We start from the raw sequence: 20,882 nt of genomic DNA, 5'->3' as shown, positions 1-20,882 counted from the left end.
GAAAAAAGAGGTGCAAGATGGAATTGTCCTTGGGCCCTCCCACCCACCCTTATGTTGTATAAACAAAACAGGACATGCACACTTTAACCAACCCATCATTTCAGTGACAGGGTCTGCCACACGACTGTGACTGATATGACGGGTTGGTTTGGACCCCCCCCAAAAAAGAAGCAATTAATCTCTCCTTGCACAAACTGGCTCTACAGAGGCAAGATGTCCACCTCATCTTCACCCTCCGATATATCACCGTGTACATCCCCCTCCTCACAGATTATCAATTCGTCCCCACTGGAATCCACCATCTCAGCTCCCTGTGTACTTTGTGGAGGCAATTGCTGCTGGTCAATGTCTCCGCGGAGGAATTGATTATAATTCATTTTAATGAACATCATCTTCTCCACATTTTCTGGATGTAACCTCGTACGCCGATTGCTGACAAGGTGAGCGGCGGCACTAAACACTCTTTCGGAGTACACACTTGTGGGAGGGCAACTTAGGTAGAATAAAGCCAGTTTGTGCAAGGGCCTCCAAATTGCCTCTTTTTCCTGCCAGTATAAGTACGGACTGTGTGACGTGCCTACTTGGATGCGGTCACTCATATAATCCTCCACCATTCTATCAATGTTGAGAGAATCATATGCAGTGACAGTAGACGACATGTCCGTAATCGTTGTCAGGTCCTTCAGTCCGGACCAGATGTCAGCATCAGCAGTCGCTCCAGACTGCCCTGCATCACCGCCAGCGGGTGGGCTCGGAATTCTGAGCCTTTTCCTCGCACCCCCAGTTGCGGGAGAATGTGAAGGAGGAGATGTTGACAGGTCGCGTTCCGCTTGACTTGACAATTTTGTCACCAGCAGGTCTTTCAACCCCAGCAGACTTGTGTCTGCCGGAAAGAGAGATCCAAGGTAGGCTTTAAATCTAGGATCGAGCACGGTGGCCAAAATGTAGTGCTCTGATTTCAACAGATTGACCACCCGTGAATCCTTGTTAAGCGAATTAAGGGCTGCATCCACAAGTCCCACATGCCTAGCGGAATCGCTCCCTTTTAGCTCCTTCTTCAATGCCTCCAGCTTCTTCTGCAAAAGCCTGATGAGGGGAATGACCTGACTCAGGCTGGCAGTGTCTGAACTGACTTCACGTGTGGCAAGTTCAAAGGGCATCAGAACCTTGCACAACGTTGAAATCATTCTCCACTGCACTTGAGACAGGTGCATTCCACCTCCTATATCGTGCTCAATTGTATAGGCTTGAATGGCCTTTTGCTGCTCCTCCAACCTCTGAAGCATATAGAGGGTTGAATTCCACCTCGTTACCACTTCTTGCTTCAGATGATGGCAGGGCAGGTTCAGTAGTTTTTGGTGGTGCTCCAGTCTTCTGTACGTGGTGCCTGTACGCCGAAAGTGTCCCGCAATTCTTCTGGCCACCGACAGCATCTCTTGCACGCCCCTGTCGTTTTTTAAAAAATTCTGCACCACCAAATTCAAGGTATGTGCAAAACATGGGACGTGCTGGAATTTGCCCATATTTAATGCACACACAATATTGCTGGCGTTGTCCGATGCCACAAATCCACAGGAGAGTCCAATTGGGGTAAGCCATTCCGCGATGATCTTCCTCAGTTGCCGTAAGAGGTTTTCAGCTGTGTGCGTATTCTGGAAACCGGTGATACAAAGCGTAGCCTGCCTAGGAAAGAGTTGGCGTTTGCGAGATGCTGCTACTGGTGCCGCCGCTGCTGTTCTTGCGGCGGGAGTCCATACATCTACCCAGTGGGCTGTCACAGTCATATAGTCCTGACCCTGCCCTGCTCCACTTGTCCACATGTCCGTGGTTAAGTGGACATTGGGTACAGCTGCATTTTTTAGGACACTGGTGACTCTTTTTCTGAGGTCTGTGTACATTTTCGGTATCGCCTGCCTAGAGAAATGGAACCTAGATGGTATTTGGTACCGGGGACACAGTACCTCCAACAAGTCTCTAGTTGGCTCTGCAGTAATGATGGATACCGGAACCACGTTTCTCACCACCCAGGATGCCAAGGCCTCAGTTATCCGCTTTGCAGTAGGATGACTGCTGTGATATTTCATCTTCCTCGCAAAGGACTGTTGAACAGTCAATTGCTTACTGGAAGTAGTACAAGTGGGCTTACGACTTCCCCTCTGGGATGACCATCGACTCCCAGCGGCAACAACAGCAGCGCCAGCAGCAGTAGGCGTTACACGCAAGGATGCATCGGAGGAATCCCAGGCAGGAGAGGACTCGTCAGAATTGCCAGTGACATGGCCTGCAGGACTATTGGCATTCCTGGGGAAGGAGGAAATTGACACTGAGGGAGTTGGTGGGGTGGTTTGCGTGAGCTTGGTTACAAGAGGAAGGGATTTACTGGTCAGTGGACTGCTTCCGCTGTCACCCAAAGTTTTTGAACTTGTCACTGACTTATTATGAATGCGCTGCAGGTGACGTATAAGGGAGGATGTTCCGAGGTGGTTAACGTCCTTACCCCTACTTATTACAGCTTGACAAAGGGAACACACGGCTTGACACCTGTTGTCCGCATTTCTGGTGAAATACCTCCACACCGAAGAGCTGATTTTTTTGGTATTTTCACCTGGCATGTCAACGCCCATATTCCTCCCACGGACAACAGGTGTCTCCCCGGGTGCCTGACTTAAACAAACCACCTCACCATCAGAATCCTCCTGGTCAATTTCCTCCCCAGCGCCAGCAACACCCATATCCTCCTCATCCTGGTGTACTTCAACACTGACATCTTCAATCTGACTATCAGGAACTGGATTGCGGGTGCTCCTTCCAGCACTTGCAGGGGGCGTGCAAATGGTGGAAGGCGCATGCTCTTCACGTCCAGTGTTGGGAAGGTCAGGCATCGCAACCGACACAATTGGACTCTCCTTGTGGATTTGGGATTTCGAAGAATGCACAGTTCTTTGCTGTGCTGCTTTTGCCAGCTTGAGTCTTTTCATTTTTCTAGCGAGAGGCTGAGTACTTCCATCCTCATGTGAAGATGAACCACTAGCCATGAACATAGGCCAGGGCCTCAGCCGTTCCTTGCCACTCCGTGTGGTAAATGGCATATTGGCAAGTTTACGCTTCTCCTCCGACAATTTTATTTTAGGTTTTGGAGTCCTTTTTTTTCTGATATTTGGTGTTTTGGATTTGACATGCTCTGTACTATGACATTGGGCATCGGCCTTGGCAGACGACGTTGCTGGCATTTCATCGTCTCGGCCATGACTAGTGGCAGCAGCTTCAGCACGAGGTGGAAGTGGATCTTGATCTTTCCCTAATTTTGGAACCTCAACATTTTTGTTCTCCATATTTTAATAGGCACAACTAAAAGGCACCTCAGGTAAACAATGGAGATGGATACTAGTATACAATTATGGACTGCCTGCCGACTGCAGACACAGAGGTAGCCACAGCCGTGAACTACCGTACTGTACTGTGTCTGCAGCTAATATAGACTGGTTGATAAAGAGAAGATGTCTATGTAACTATGTATGTATAAAGAAGACTGAAAAAAATCCACGGTTAGGTGGTATACAATTATGGACGGACTGCCTGCCGAGTGCAGACACAGAGGTAGCCACAGCCGTGAACTACCGTACTGTACTGTGTCTGCAGCTAATATAGACTGGTTGATAAAGAGAAGATGTCTATGTAACTATGTATGTATAAAGAAGAATGAAAAAAAACCACGGTTAGGTGGTATACAATTATGGACGGACTGCCTGCCGAGTGCAGACACAGAGGTAGCCACAGCCGTGAACTACCGTACTGTACTGTGTCTGCAGCTAATATAGACTGGTTGATAAAGAGAAGATGTCTATGTAACTATGTATGTATAAAGAAGAATGAAAAAAATCCACGGTTAGGTGGTATTACAATTATGGACGGACTGCCTGCCGAGTGCAGAGACACAGAGGTAGCCACAGCCGTGAACTACCGTACTGTGTCTGCTGCGACTGGATGATAAATGATATAAAAAATATATATATATCACTACTGCAGCCGGACAGGTATATATTATATATTATATAATGACGGACCTGCTGGACACTGTCTGTCAGCAGAATGAGTTTTATTTTTATAGAATAAAAATAAAAAAAACACACAAGTGAAGTCACACGACGAGTGTTTAACTTTTTCAGGCAATCACAATATAAGTATACTACTAACTATACTGGTGGTCAGTGTGGTCAGGTCACTGGTCAGTCACACTGGCAGTGGCACTCCTGCAGCAAAAGTGTGCACTGTTTAATTTTAATATAATATGTACTCCTGGCTCCTGCTATAACCTATAACTGGCACTGCAGTAGTGCTCCCCAGTCTCCCCCACAATTATAAGCTGTGTGAGCTGAGCAGTCAGACAGATATATAATATATATAGATGATGCAGCACACTGGCCTGAGCCTGAGCAGTGCACACAGATATGGTATGTGACTGACTGAGTCACTGTGTGTATCGCTTTTTTCAGGCAGAGAACGGATATATTAAATAAACTGCACTGTGTGTCTGGTGGTCACTCACTATATAATATATTATGTACTCCTGGCTCCTGCTATAACCTATAACTGGCACTGCAGTAGTGCTCCCCAGTCTCCCCCACAATTATAAGCTGTGTGAGCTGAGCAGTCAGACAGATATATATAATATTATATATAGATAATAGATGATGCAGCACACTGGCCTGAGCCTGAGCAGTGCACACAGATATGGTATGTGACTGACTGAGTCACTGTGTGTATCGCTTTTTTCAGGCAGAGAACGGATATATTAAATAAACTGCACTGTGTGTCTGGTGGTCACTCACTATATAATATATTATGTACTCCTGGCTCCTGCTATAACCTATAACTGGCACTGCAGTAGTGCTCCCCAGTCTCCCCCACAATTATAAGCTGTGTGAGCTGAGCAGTCAGACAGATATATATAATATTATATATAGATAATAGATGATGCAGCACACTGGCCTGAGCCTGAGCAGTGCACACAGATATGGTATGTGACTGACTGAGTCACTGTGTGTATCGCTTTTTTCAGGCAGAGAACGGATATATTAAATAAACTGCACTGTGTGTCTGGTGGTCACTCACTATATAATATATTATGTACTCCTGGCTCCTGCTATAACCTATAACTGGCACTGCAGTAGTGCTCCCCAGTCTCCCCCACAATTATAAGCTGTGTGAGCTGAGCAGTCAGACAGATATATATAATATTATATATAGATAATAGATGATGCAGCACACTGGCCTGAGCAGTGCACACAGATATGGTATGTGACTGACTGAGTCACTGTGTGTATCGCTTTTTTCAGGCAGAGAACGGATATATTAAATAAACTGCACTGTGTGTCTGGTGGTCACTCACTATATAATATATTATGTACTCCTGGCTCCTGCTATAACCTATAACTGGCACTGCAGTAGTGCTCCCCAGTCTCCCCCACAATTATAAGCTGTGTGAGCTGAGCAGTCAGACAGATATATATAATATTATATATAGATAATAGATGATGCAGCACACTGGCCTGAGCCTGAGCAGTGCACACAGATATGGTATGTGACTGAGTCACTGTGTGCTGTGTATCGCTTTTTTCAGGCAGAGAACGGATTATAAAGTAAACTGCACTGTCCTCACTAGTAAACTCTCTCCACTCAGTCTCTACACTTCTACAGTAACAGTACTCCTCCTAGTCAGCTCCAGTAAATCTCTCTCAGTCTCTTATAATCTAAATGGAGAGGACGCCAGCCACGTCCTCTCCCTATCAATCTCAATGCACGTGTGAAAATGGCGGCGACGCGCGGCTCCTTATATAGAATCCGAGTCTCGCGATAGAATCCGAGCCTCGCGAGAATCCGACAGCGTCATGATGACGTTCGGGCGCGCTCGGGTTAACCGAGCAAGGCGGGAAGATCCGAGTCGCTCGGACCCGTGAAAAAAAACATGAAGTTCTGGCGGGTTCGGATTCAGAGAAACCGAACCCGCTCATCTCTACAGAAAAGTCCTGGAAAACAGCAACTCGTTGCCCATTGTTTTCCAGAGGACCTTTAACTTAATCAAAGTGTAAGACATATTGGTCCTTGTAGTACAAGAGCTCTGCAGTAAAAGTTCCTGGAGGTACTCCTGGAGGAAGGGGCATGGTGGGAACTCTATGAGCCTGTTTCACAGCAGAGTGAGGAAGGAAATTGTCCTGTCCAAAGGAAGAGATTAACTAGGTTTCCAGAAAGCTCTCTACTGTAGGTCAGAGCTCTCCACCTTCTCCGGCAATCCTAAACCAGATGAATGTTGTTGTGACACAGACGACCCTCAATGTCTAACAAGCCACCATTTGAGTTGCTTTAGAAGTTAAATGCCCAGGAACAGGAGAGGCATTATCCTCCTATATGGAAATATGATTCTCCATCTTACTGATACAGTCCTGTATATTTTGCATATCTTAATGCATCAGAGTTAAGTCTGTATGGACCTTTGCAATAGTATTTCTCAGAGTCCATAATAATAGTACGTTGTTCCATGTGAAGAATAGAGGTATCAGGTTCCAGAGAAGCCGTTAGTGGAGCAGTAATGAAGGATTGAGAATGCATGTGGGATGGACCAGGATCTTCAAAGTTCTCCAGTTTAGCAGCTACCAAAGCTTGTGAGTGTTTACTCATAATGACAGAGTTGTGAAAAAATGTATAAGCAGCCAAATTAACAGCACCCAATTTAAGGCTGGCAAATAATGTAAGACAAAATGGTGTTCACCGCAGACAGGAATAATGAAGACACCACCTCAGCAGAGGACAACCAGAAAGTCTGTGTAGCTGGAGAGGGAGCAAACCCAATCACAAAAGGCAGAGTTATGATTATGAGTATGTGAAATCCACTCACTCAGTGTAATGGATGAAGGAGTCAAGCCAGCAAGATGGCTGGAGAGCACTATGTTCCGCAGTCAGGAGTCCCATCAGTCAGGTCAGTTGGGCCTCAGAAGAGCGGAAGACAGGCTACTACAGCCCGATTACCAGCAATGCCAAAGGAGATATCAAGATCAACCTGTTTCTGAGAGCTACAGGAGGGAAGCCCAGGCCAGGTAGCAGAGTGTATCAGTGGAGACCACACCGACACCGCAGCTTAGTAGAGCAGAGAGGTACCAGTGCTACCAATGTAGCAATGGGGTCTGTGAACAAGCCGGGTCAGCCAAATAGGTAAGTTGCAGGAGAAAAATTCTGGAGAGCGTGGTTACATGCGGCTGGCTCCATGCCAGTTAAGGCCATGTCCCCAAACTGCTAGAGTTTAAGAAAACTAAAGTTTAAGTTGGCAAAAACTGAAAAGTAATGTACATTTAAGAGCTTTAAAAAAATATATTTCTCTTACGTCCTAGAGGATGCTGGGGACTCCAAAAGGACCATGGGGTATAGACGGGATCCGCAGGAGCTTGGGCACACTGAAAAGACTTTAACTGGGTGTGAACTGGCTCCTCCCTCTATGCCCCTCCTCCAGACCTCAATTAGACTTTGTGCCCAGGACTGACTGGACACTCACTAGGGGAGCTCTCCTGAGTTTCTCTAGAAAAGACTTTTGTTAGGTTTTTTATTTTCAGGGAGACCTGCTGGCTACAGGCTCCCTGCATCGTGGGACTGAGGGGAGAGAAGTCAGACCTACTTCTACTTAGTTTAAGGGCTCTGCTTCTTAGGCTACTGGACACCATTAGCTCCAGAGGGTTCGATCACTTGGTGCGCCTAGCTGCTTGTTCCCGGATCCGCGCCGTCACCCCCCTCACAGAAGCCAGAAGAAAGAAGCCGGGTGAGTATGCAGAAGGCAGAAGACTTCAGTGACGAGGTACAGCGCAGCGGTAGCGCTGCTCTCCATGCTCCCACACACTTCACCAACGGCACTTACAGGGTGCAGGGCGCTGGGGGGCGCCCTGGGCAGCAGTTACTGAGTTCTGGGATACCGGCAGAAGGCTTTTCGGTGCCTCGGCACCGTTTTTCAAACCCCCGCTGGCATTTTCAGTTTTCAAATTTAGCGGGCTGAAGCGCGCCGGGAAGGGGCGGAGCTTAGCCGCGCGGCTCACCAGCGTCATTTTCCCTCATACACGCGGCTGCATGAGACGCTGGCCCGGGACCTCCAAAAGCTCCACAGTTTTATGGTGCATATTTATTGGTTTTGAAGCAGCGCTTTTTATATATATTATTTGGTGTGATATATGGGCGCTGGGGTATGAGCTGGCATACTCCCTCCGTGTTCCTCTATCCAGGCTTCCTTGTGGGCCTGTTCCCTAGCTGAGGCATTGTGTGTGTGTGTCAGTGTCGGCATGTCTGAGGCTGAATGTTATTCCCCGGAGGAGGTTACTGGGGGTGCAGATGTGGGTCTGGAATTGTCTCTGTCGTCGCAGCCGACACCTGATTTACTCACATTGTTAAGTACACTTAATACAAATGTGGCTTCTTTATCAAAGAGGTTAGATAGACACAGGTGTGGAGGAAATCCATGGAGGATGCTTTGTCTCAGGTGCAGACCCCAACGGGGTCGCAAAAGCGGCCATTTATCCAAGTGGTAGATACTGATACCGACACGGATTCTGATTCTGAGGTCGATTTCACTGAGGCTGCTTTACATCCACGATTAGTTAAGAGTATTCAGTACATGATTGTGGCTATAAAAGATGTTTTACGCATTTCTGATGAACCTGCGGTGCAGGAAACAAGGATTTGTTTGTTCAAAGGGAAAAAACCTGAGGTGAAGTTTCCCCCTCTCATGAAATTAATACTCTTTGTGAAAAGGCTTGGGAGTCGCCGGACAAGAGGTGGCAGATTCCCAAGAGAATTTACATGGTGTATCCTTTCCCCTCTGATGACAGGGAAAAATGGGAGGCGTCTCCGAATGTTGACAAAGCTCTATCTCGTTTGTCTAAGAAGGTCGCGCTTCCGTCTCCAGACACGGCAGCTCTCAAGGATCCGGCGGATTGCAAGCTGGAGACGTCTCTGAAGTCCATTTTCGCTAATACGGGTGCATTGCTCAGACCTGCGGTGGCGTCGGTATGGGTTAGTAGTGCTATTGCTAAATGGGCTGAGAATTTAGCTGCTGATATGGATACCCTTGATAAAGATAATGTTCTTTTGACTCTTGGTTATATCAAGGACGCTGCAGATTACCTGAAGGATGCGGCGAGGGATGTTGGTCTCTTGGGATCAAGAGCCAATGCAATGGCGATCTCGGCCAGGAGGGTGCTGTGGATCCATCAATGGAATGCTGATGCCGACTCCAAGAGAGCTATGGAAGCTCTACCCTTCAAAGGTAATGTCTTGTTTGGGGACGGCTTGGCTGACCTGGTCTCTACCGCGACTGTGGGTAAGTCGTCTTTTCTTCCCTATGTTCCCACACAACAGAAAAAGGCACCACATCAGTAGATGCAGTCCTTTCGTCCAAATAAATACAGGCGTGGAAAAGGTTCGTCCTTCCTCGCTTCAAAAGGTAGAGGAAGGGGTAGGAAGTCACCTGCAGTGTCAGGCGCCCAGGACCAAAAGTCCTCCCCTGTCTCTACCAAGTCCACCGCATGACGCTGGGGCTTCCCTGGGGGAGTCCGGACCGGTGGGGGGCCGTCTGCGGATCTTCAGTCAGGTCTGGATTCAATCAGGCCTGGATCCTTGGGTCCTAGAGATTGTATCTCAGGGATACCAGCTGGAGTTTCAGGAGGTGCCCCCTCACCGGTTTTTCATTTCGGCCTTACCAGTGTTTCTTCCAGACAGGGACGTGGTGCTGGCAGCAATACAAAAGTTGTGTCAACAGAGGGTCATTGTTCCCGTTCCCCCTTCCCAACGGGGGGAGGGGCTCTACTCGAGCCTCTTTGTTGTACCGAAACCGGACGGTTCGGTCAGACCGATTCTGAACCTAAAATCCCTCAATCCATACTTGAAAGTTTTCAAGTTCAAGATGGAGTCTCTTCAAGCTGTGATTTCCAGCCTAGAAGGGGGGGATTTTATGGCGTCAGTCGACATAAAGGATGCCTACTTACACGTCCCGATATATCCTCCGCATCAAGCCTTCCTCAGGTTTGCGATACAGAATTCTCATTGCCAATTTCAGACGTTGCCGTTTGGGCTTTCCACGGCCCCGAGGATTTTCACCAAGGTCATGGCAGAAATGATGGTTCTCCTTTGCAAGCAAGGGGTTACCATTATCCCGTACTTGGACGATCTCCTGATAAAGGCGAGGTCCAAGGAACGGTTGCTGAGAAGTGTGAGTTTGTCACTGTCGGTTCTGCGACAGCACGGTTGGGTGCTAAATTTGCCAAAATCTAAGTTGATTCCGACCACTCGGCTGCCTTTTCTGGGCATGATTCTGGACACGGAGTTACGGAGAGTGTTTCTTCCGGAAGAAAAAGCTCTGGAACTGCAGACGATGGTCAGGGAACTTCTGAGGCCGACAAGTGTGTCGATTCATCACTGTACTCGGGTTCTGGGGAAAATAGGCGCGGCGCGGCGTACGAAGCCATTCCATTTGGCAGGTTTCATGCCCGGGTGTTTCAGTTGGACCTGCTGAGTAAATGGTCCGGGTCTCACCTGCACTTGCACCGGAAGATAAGTCTATCTCCCAGGGCCAGGATTTCTCTCCTGTGGTGGCTACAAAGTTCTCACCTCCTAGGAGGGCGCCGGTTCGGTATCCAGGACTGGGTACTACTGACAACAGATGCAAGTCTCCGAGGCTGGGGCGCAGTCACCCAAGGAAAAAATTTCCAGGGGAAATGGTCGCTCCAGGAAGCTTGTCTCCACATAAATGTGCTTGAGTTAAGAGCCATTTACAATGGTGTGGTGTGAGACTAACACGGCTCCTGCGGATGAATTCCACTTAGGTCGGTTTCTCCATTTTTTGCAGGCAGGCATCGATGCCGGCCTGAAATTAGGCTCCATCAAAGTGCAGATTTCGGCTTTATCTATTTTCTTTCAAAAAGAATTGGCTGTCCTCCCAGAGGTTCAGACTTTTGTGAAAGGAGTGATGCATATCCATCCTCCGTTTGTGCCCCCTGTGGCACCATGGGATCTTGAGGTGGTCTTGCAGTTTCTTATGTCTTCCTGGTTTGAACATTTGCGTAAGGTTGAGTTAAAGTTTCTCACTTGGAAGGTGGTCATGCTGTTGGCTCTGGCGTCTGCCAGGCGAGTGTCAGAGTTGGCGGCCTTATCTCATAAGAGTCCGTACTTGATTTTCCATTCGAATAGAGCGGAATTAAGGACTCGTCAACAGTTTCTGCCGAAACTGTAGTACCCGTGGCTACGGATGCTGTGGCAGTTCCAAAGTCTCTGGATGTTGTGAGAGCTTTAAAAATCTACGTCGCCAGAACGGTTGTCACCAGGAAGACAGAGGCGCTGTTTGTCCTGTATGCCTCCAACAAGATTGGTCATCCTGCTTCGAAACAGACTATTGCATGCTGGATTTGTAGTACGATTCAGCAAGCTCATTCTTCGGCTGGGCTACCGGTGCCGAAGTCAGTAAAGGCCTGTTCTACCAGGAAAGTGGCTGCCCGAGGGGTCTTGGCAGTTCAGCTTTGCCGAGCAGCTACGTGGTCGGGTTCAAACACCTTTGCTAAGTTTTACAAGTTTGACACCCTAGCTGAGGAGGACCTTATGTTTGCTCAATCGGTGCTGCAGAGTCGTCCGCACTCTCCCGCCCGGTCTGGAGCTTTGGTATAGACCCCATGGTCCTTTTGGAGTCCCCAGCAACCTCTAGGACGTAAGAGAAAATAGGATTTTGGTACCTACCGGTAAATCCTTTTCTCCTAGTCCGTAGAGGATGCTGGGCGCCCATTCCAGTGCGGACTTTACCTTGCAGTGTATTCTTGCGTGTTAAATTAGTTTATACACGGGTTGTGTATTTATTAGTTTCAGCTTGTTGCTGTTGTTAATTCATACTGTTATCTGGTTTACTGTTACTCCGGTTGTACGGTATGTTTGTTGTGTGGGCTGTTATGTTGTTGCCCTTACTTTAAACAAAAATCCTTTCCTCGAAATGTCCGTCTCTCCTGGGCACAGTTCCTATAACTGAGGTCTGGAGGAGGGGCATAGAGGGAGGAGCCAGTTCACACCCAGTTAAAGTCTTTTCAGTGTGCCCAAGCTCCTGCGGATCCCGTCTATACCCCATGGTCCTTTTGGAGTCCCCAGCATCCTCTACGGACTAGGAGAAAAGGATTTACCGGTAGGTATCAAAATCCTATTTTTTCTGGGAACAAGTAATTGGTAAAGACCATGCAGCAGTTCTGCAACAATGGAAAATGTTAAATATTAGTTCCTCACACATTTATTATTTATTTATTACCAGTTATTTATATAGCGCACACGTATTCTGCAGCGCTTTACAGAGAATATTTGGCCATTCACATCAGTCCCTGTCCCAGTGGAGCTTACAGTCTATATTCACTACCACATGTACACGCTCACACATTCACATTAGGGTTAATTTTTAGTTAGTTGGGAGCCATTTAACCTACCTGTATATTTTTGGATTGTGGGAGGAAACTGGAGTACTCGGAGGAAACCCACGCAAGTACGGGGAGAATATACAAACTCCGCACAGTTAGGGCCATGGTGGGAATTGGACCTATGACCTCAGTGCTGTAAGGCAGTAATGTTAACCATTACACCATCCAACTGCACATGGTTTTTGTACACCATTGAGAAGTCAAAAGTATGTATCTTTTGTGTAGGAGGTTTATTTACTAAGCGGCATCTTCAGGCATGTGTAAGCCCAAAGTTTTAAAGGGCTGTGCTTTTAATAGCAAAACGGTCCATCTTTTGATATTACATGTCCCTTGTATATTTCTGGCTTAAAAACTCCATAAGTCCCTCTGACATCAACTGTTAAACATGGAGATAAAAGCGTGATGGTCTGGGGCTCTTTTTCTGGACTCCCAGTCAACAAATTGCACAAAGTGACTGACATCTTGAACCAAAAGAATTACCACAGCATTTTGTAGTGTTATGCAATACTTTCTGATCTATGCCTAGATGGTCAAACTCAAAGGTTCATCAGTGTAAACAACAATCTTTATCGAAAGAGATATATATATATATATATATATATATATATATATATAGAGTCACATGCCAAACACTCGGGGTGAGGTTTAAGACAGAACCAGCACTCTGCGTAGTTTTAACCAGGCAAAGGGTCTAGCTGCCATGTGAAAAAGTGCTTGCGTGTCTGCACGACACGCAAGCACTTTTTCACATGGCAGCTAGACCCTTTGCCTGGTTATTCCCCTGAGGAAGGTTGTTCACCATAAACGGCTGTTAGGGAGTTTTCCAGTGTTACATTATCATCTTGATGCGATGAGTATATGCCTTTGTCGTTTTATGCTGATGTCGATGTGACTATTTCATGATTGAAGTACAGTTTGGAGTAAAACTTGTCTTGAAAACTACGCAGAGTGCTGGTTCTGTCTTAAACCTCACCCCGAGTGTTTGGCATGTGACTCTATTATTCAGCATTTAACCGGACACCTGCTTTTTATTAATGGAGAGTGTCAGTGCGGCTTCCCGGGACTTTGTTCTGTGATTTTGCTATATATATATATATATATATATACAGGTGTGTGTATATATATATATATATATATATATATATAAACAGGAACAAACGAGGCGGCACTCAAAGACTTGAAAAATGCATCAAACGTATATTAGTGCTATACGTTTGATGCATTTTTCAAGTCTTTGAGTGCCGCCTCGTTTGTTCCTGTTCGTGTACTGGGGTGACCCCCCGGGGGAAGGCACCTGAGCAAGCTGGTCCTACGGGACTTCTGGAGTGCCGGAGTTAAGCAGTTGTTATATATATATATATATATATATATATATACACATACATACATACGTACCAGACAATGTTCAGTTCAAGGTTATAGCAATTTCTTTCTTCCCTCTTCAATGCATCCTTTTTCATCCCAAATAATTTTTAATTATTCATGCTATATGGGCCCATTACCTATTTTTATCTGTTTGGATAACTGTTTACACTAACGGCACTGAGTCCTACCACAATCAGAAATTGTTACACAACTTTGGAATATGAGGTACACTCCTGGACTAGTATATAATATCAGGTATTTCTGATTTAACTTGGCAAATCGTTGCAGCCAAAGTTCTTCACAAATATATACTGCATCAAAGTCCAATATATTCAGTTATATAACAACAGGAAATGTATAATTGTCAAATGTTGATGCTTTCACTTGAGCTATTTCTACAATATCCAGATCCAATACAGTCACTACTCACAGTTTGCTTTACGCTGACTCAGTATGACTGCTGTTTTAATTTTTCACCTCCATCCAGTCAGGAAGCGATAACTTACAAAAGCCGCTGGTTTGTACATAATTCCCTAAGACTTTTCCAGTTTGTCTGCAGCTTTAACTTAAGTGACCCGAATTCTCACGGGGAGGGTGTGTATCTGCAAAAATTGAGTCACTATTTCTTATTTACATATCATTATTATTAAGCACCATTGTTTTGTATATTGTATATAAATTTATATACGTCAGATAGGTGTAGTTAACTTACCTTGGTCAGTAATCAGAAGTAATGATCAAACATGTTTCATTGCAGAATGGATTAACACTACGGAAGATCAATAGGCACGTGGACTTTCCCTTCATTTTGGACTTGGCCCCTTTTTGTTCAGCAACATGCAAGGCATGGTATTTTCTTCAAAGAATGAATTTGTGTTTCAGCTGAATTGTGCATGTTATTTTATTCTGTGGCATAGCCACATGCTTCAACCCTGTGCTTGAATAGGAAAGAATTAATCAAGACAAGTTACTGTGGATTGTACCATGCAGTTAAGCTTGCAGACCAACATCATGGGTTCCCATCCAGAGTCTGGAAGGCAAGGAGGCCAGGGTGCCGTCTGCCCCCTGGACCAGTAAAATTTAAGTGATCCACGGCTGCCTGGCTGGGCTGTCTGGCTGCGATGCAAAGATAGATCCTCCTGCTCCGACTGTTCTGAGTTATAACGTTTAATCCCCCTGCTTGGCTGATGAATAACAAGGGCTAGCTGACAATGGCTGCCCCCATAACAGGCTGTAAGAAAATGGCCACCACTGGCCGATGGGGTGCCAGGAGTCCTTTGCCAGGACCCTAGAGGCTAGAGAGTGGATAAAGGGGTCAGGTTGCTCTTTCCTCTGCTTGAGTGTGTACAGTACAGGGGGAGGGACATTAAAAGAGCTGGGGAAGGTGATGTGAGGTGGTTCTTATTCTGGTCCAGTTGTTGCTACTTCTAAGTACTGATTATCGGTACTTTGCTCATGCGCAGGACCCGTTGAGTGCGTGTGCAAATGGGTTCTGTGATGTACAAGTAGGATGGCAGCAGATTGTCAATGATAGATGGTCTGCTGCCATTTTGGGGTGGGGAGAGGTGGCAATGTTCTCAGTTTTCTAAAACGCAGGCATGTCACCGCTGTTTAGAGGGAGGGAAGAGGCCTGGGTTCCCATTGTTGGACGGAGATTTCCTGGCCTCTGCAACAGTTGGCTTGCGCATCCCCATGGGTACCACAAGCTGCCCAATGTGGAGTCAGTGATCCAATGCCTGCATCCTAAGAAGCAGATTAGATCACTACTGCAGCTGGAGGTGTCTACTTGCAATAAACGCCTCCTGCTGCATCACCATACAGCGCCATCACTGCTGCTTCCAAGGAAGTAATAGCAACTCCATCTACATCTGAATTAGGCCCATTGTTTCCTATGTTTTATTTCAGTCTCTAGAATAGTTTCTGTTTGTCAGACAGGGCTGGTAGGCGATGGATTTGATTTTTGAGTTATTTCACTACACATTTAAACAGCGTCCCCATTAGGTAAACCACGCCTGCACTTTTTATCCACATCCATTTTGCCATTGCCATGCACTGGTAGAGAAGCTGGGGCCACTTGATTGCTTTTGCCCCCAGGCTAAAAGTTGCCAGCCAGCCCCTGACGCCATCTCACTGCAAGTCCTACTCCATCACCTAGACTTTTAAAAAACCTGGCCACTGCTGTCACATCAAAATGTTAATTTGCAAATATGCTTCCAGGTTTAAAGCTCACCTGCCAACTAACTTATGGCTTTTAAAGGTGAGCAAGTCACCAGCACATTTTCTAAATTGCCACTAAGGATGCAGCTGAAACAGGTTTAAAGTAGAGATGAGCGCCTGAAATTTTTCGGGTTTTGTGTTTTGGTTTTGGGTTCGGTTCCGCGGCCGTGTTTTGGGTTCGACCGCGTTTTGGCAAAACCTCACCGAATTTTTTTTGTCGGATTCGGGTGTGTTTTGGATTCGGGTGGTTTTTTCAAAAAACCCTAAAAAACATCTTAAAACATTGAATTTGGGGGTCATTTTGATCCCATAGTATTATTAACCTCAATAACCATAATTAACACTCATTTTCAGTCTATTCTGAACACCTTACACCTCACAATATTATTTTTAGTCCTAAAATTTGCACCGAGGTCGCTGGATGACTAAGCTCAGCGACCCTAGTGGCCGACACAAACACCGGGCCCATCTAGGAGTGGCACTGCAGTGTCACGCAGGATGTCCCTTCCAAAAAACCCTCCCCAAACAGCACATGACGCAAAGAAAAAAAGAGGCGCAATGAGGTAGCTGTGTGAGTAAGATTAGCGACCCTAGTGGCCGACACAAACACCGGGCCCATCTAGGAGTGGCACTGCAGTGTCACGCAGGATGTCCCTTCCAAAAAACCCTCCCCAAACAGCACATGACGCAAAGAAAAAAAGAGGCGCAATGAGGTAGCTGACTGTGTGAGAAAGATAAGCGACCCTAGTGGCCGACACAAACACCGGGCCCATCTAGGAGTGGCACTGCAGTGTCACGCAGGATGTCCCTTCCAAAAAACCCTCCCCAAACAGCACGACGCAAAGAAAAAAAGAGGCGCAATGAGGTAGCTGTGTGAGTAAGATTAGCGACCCTAGTGGCCGACACAAACACCTGGCCCATCTAGGAGTGGCACTGCAGTGTCACGCAGGATGTCCCTTCCAAAAAACCCTCCCCAAACAGCACATGACGCAAAGAAAAAAAGAGGCGCAATGAGGTAGCTGACTGTGTGAGAAAGATAAGCGACCCTAGTGGCCGACACAAACACCGGGCCCATCTAGGAGTGGCACTGCAGTGTCACGCAGGATGTCCCTTCCAAAAAACCCTCCCCAAACAGCACATGACGCAAAGAAAAAAAGAGGCGCAATGAGGTAGCTGACTGTGTGAGAAAGATAAGCGACCCTAGTGGCCGACACAAACACCGGGCCCATCTAGGAGTGGCACTGCAGTGTCACGCAGGATGTCCCTTCCAAAAAACCCTCCCCAAACAGCACATGACGCAAAGAAAAATAAAAGAAAAAAGAGGTGCAAGATGGAATTGTCCTTGGGCCCTTCCCACCCACCCTTATGTTGTATAAACAAAACAGGACATGCACACTTTAACCAACCCATCATTTCAGTGACAGGGTCTGCCACACGACTGTGACTGAAATGACGGGTTGGTTTGGACCCCCACCAAAAAAGAAGCAATTAATCTCTCCTTGCACAAACTGGCTCTACAGAGGCAAGATGTCCACCTCATCATCATCCTCCGATATATCACCGTGTACATCCCCCTCCTCACAGATTATCAATTCGTCCCCACTGGAATCCACCATGTCAGCTCCCTGTGTACTTTGTGGAGGCAATTGCTGCTGGTCAATGTCTCCGCGGAGGAATTGATTATAATTCATTTTAATGAACATCATCTTCTCCACATTTTCTGGATGTAACCTCGTACGCCGATTGCTGACAAGGTGAGCGGCGGCACTAAACACTCTTTCGGAGTACACACTTGTGGGAGGGCAACTTAGGTAGAATAAAGCCAGTTTGTGCAAGGGCCTCCAAATTGCCTCTTTTTCCTGCCAGTATAAGTACGGACTGTGTGACGTGCCTACTTGGATGCGGTCACTCATATAATCCTCCACCATTCTATCAATGGTGAGAGAATCATATGCAGTGACAGTAGACGACATGTCCGTAATGGTTGTCAGGTCCTTCAGTCCGGACCAGATGTCAGCATCAGCAGTCGCTCCAGACTGCCCTGCATCACCGCCAGCGGGTGGGCTCGGAATTCGGATTTGGGATTTCGAAGAATGCACAGTTCTTTGCTGTGCTGCTTTTGCCAGCTTGAGTCTTTTCATTTTTCTAGCGAGAGGCTGAGTGCTTCCATCCTCATGTGAAGCTGAACCACTAGCCATGAACATAGGCCAGGGCCTCAGCCGTTCCTTGCCACTCCGTGTGGTAAATGGCATATTGGCAAGTTTACGCTTCTCCTCCGACAATTTTATTTTAGGTTTTGGAGTCCTTTTTTTTCTGATATTTGGTGTTTTGGATTTGACATGCTCTGTACTATGACATTGGGCATCGGCCTTGGCAGACGGCGTTGCTGGCATTTCATCGTCTCGGCCATGACTAGTGGCAGCAGCTTCAGCACGAGGTGGAAGTGGATCTTGATCTTTCCCTAATTTTGGAACCTCAACTTTTTTGTTCTCCATATTTTATAGGCAGAACTAAAAGGCACCTCAGGTAAACAATGGAGATGGATGGATTGGATACTAGTATACAATTATGGACGGACTGCCACGGTTAGGTGGTATAAAAAAACCACGGTTAGGTGGTATATAATACAATTATGGATGGACGGACTGCCTGCCGAGTTCCGACACAGAGGTAGCCACAGCCGTGAACTACCGCACTGTACACTGGTTGATAAAGAGATAGTAGTATACTCGTAACAACTAGTATGACACTATGACGACGGTATAAAGAAAGAAAAAAAAATACCACGGTTAGGTGGTATATATTGTAATACAATTATGGATGGACGGACTGCCTGCCGAGTTCCGACTGCCGACACAGAGGTAGCCACAGCCGTGAACTACCGCACTGTACACTGGTTGATAAAGAGATAGTAGTATACTCGTAACAACTAGTATGACACTATGACGACGGTATAAAGAAAGAAAAAAAAATACCACAGTTAGGTGGTATATATTATAATAATAATACAATTATGGATGGACGGACTGCCTGCCGACTGCCGACACAGAGGTAGCCACAGCCGTGAACTACCGCACTGTACACTGGTTGATAAAGAGATAGTAGTATACTCGTAACAACTAGTATGACACTATGACGACGGTATAAAGAATGAAAAAAAAACCACGGTTAGGTGGTATATATTATAATAATAATACAATTATGGATGGACGGACTGCCTGCCGACTGCCGACACAGAGGTAGCCACAGCCGTGAACTACCGCACTGTACACTGGTTGATAAAGAGATAGTAGTATACTCGTAACAACTAGTATGACACTATGACGACGGTATAAAGAATGAAAAAAAAACCACGGTTAGGTGGTATATATTATAATAATAATACAATTATGGATGGACGGACTGCCTGCCGACTGCCGACACAGAGGTAGCCACAGCCGTGAACTACCGCACTGTACACTGGTTGATAAAGAGATAGTAGTATACTCGTAACAACTAGTATGACACTATGACGGTATAAAGAATGAAAAAAAAACCACGGTTAGGTGGTATATATTATAATAATAATACAATTATGGATGGACGGACTGCCTGCCGACTGCCGACACAGAGGTAGCCACAGCCGTGAACTACCGCACTGTACACTGGTTGATAAAGAGATAGTAGTATACTCGTAACAAGTATGACACTATGACGACGGTATAAAGAAAGAAAAAAAAATACCACGGTTAGGTGGTATATATTGTAATACAATTATGGATGGACGGACTGCCTGCCGAGTTCCGACTGCCGACACAGAGGTAGCCACAGCCGTGAACTACCGCACTGTACTGTGTCTGCTGCTAATATAGACTGGTTGATAAAGAGATAGTATACAATACATACAACAATATACTACTATACTGGTGGTCAGGCACTGGTCACCACTAGTCACACTGGCAGTGGCACTCCTGCAGCAAAAGTGTGCACTGTTTAATTTTAAATTAATATAATATTATGTACTCCTGGGGGCTCCTGCTATAACAACCTGCAGTGCTCCCCAGTCTCCCCCACAATTATTATAAGCTTTGCCTTTTATACATTGATGTGCAGCACACTGGGCTGAGCTGAGTGCACACAGACTGAGTCACACTGTGTGACTGGCTGCTGCTGTGTATCGTTTTTTTTCAGGCAGAGAACGGATATAGCAGAGAACGGATATATTATATTAAAATAAATAAAAGTTAACTAACAACAACTGCACTGGTCACTGTGGTAAACTCTGTCTGACTCTGCACAATCTCTCTCTCTCTTCTAATCTAATTTCTAATGGAGAGGACGCCAGCCACGTCCTCTCCCTATCAATCTCAATGCACGTGTGAAAATGGCGGCGACGCGCGGCTCCTTATATAGAATCCGAGTCTCGCGAGAATCCGACAGCGTCATGATGACGTTCGGGCGCGCTCGGGTTAACCGAGCAAGGCGGGAGGATCCGAGTCTGCTCGGACCCGTGAAAAAAACATGAAGTTCGTGCGGGTTCGGTTTCAGAGAAACCGAACCCGCTCATCTCTAGTTTAAAGTAAATGAGCTTAGAAGGCGTGTATGAGAAAGCTATGATCACAGAAAGGTTAATTAAAAATTAACCACATATACAGGAAACCACCGCACTCACCATACCCAGGAATGGGGCGCACACCTGCACTCACCACCCTGTGACCTGTGACCACATTGCCTAAACAATATTATGCCGATAGCCCAGCACTCCCCTCAGTTAGTTCACTCACCTCAATACATCAGTACATAAATTTGGCCTGTGACCACATTGCCTTAACTGATCCCACTGATAGC

The 20,882-nt window shown here is 46.3% G+C and overlaps 1 protein-coding gene across 1 annotated transcript in view; it reads left to right on the top strand.

Annotated features, from left to right (window-relative positions):
- The window catches only part of USP45 (ubiquitin specific peptidase 45), a 478,824-nt gene that overhangs the window by 406,418 nt on the left and 51,524 nt on the right, over window positions 1–20,882 (top strand). Inside the window, 1 exon segment of the mRNA XM_063917030.1 lies at window positions 14,596–14,682. Coding sequence (XP_063773100.1) covers window positions 14,596–14,682 — 87 coding nt within the window.

This window comes from Pseudophryne corroboree, chromosome 4 (genome assembly GCF_028390025.1).
Source record: "Pseudophryne corroboree isolate aPseCor3 chromosome 4, aPseCor3.hap2, whole genome shotgun sequence".
Taxonomy (NCBI): Eukaryota; Metazoa; Chordata; class Amphibia; order Anura; family Myobatrachidae; genus Pseudophryne; species Pseudophryne corroboree.
The sequence above is the reverse complement of the archived record's forward strand: the minus strand, read 5'-3'. Positions and strand labels throughout refer to the sequence as shown.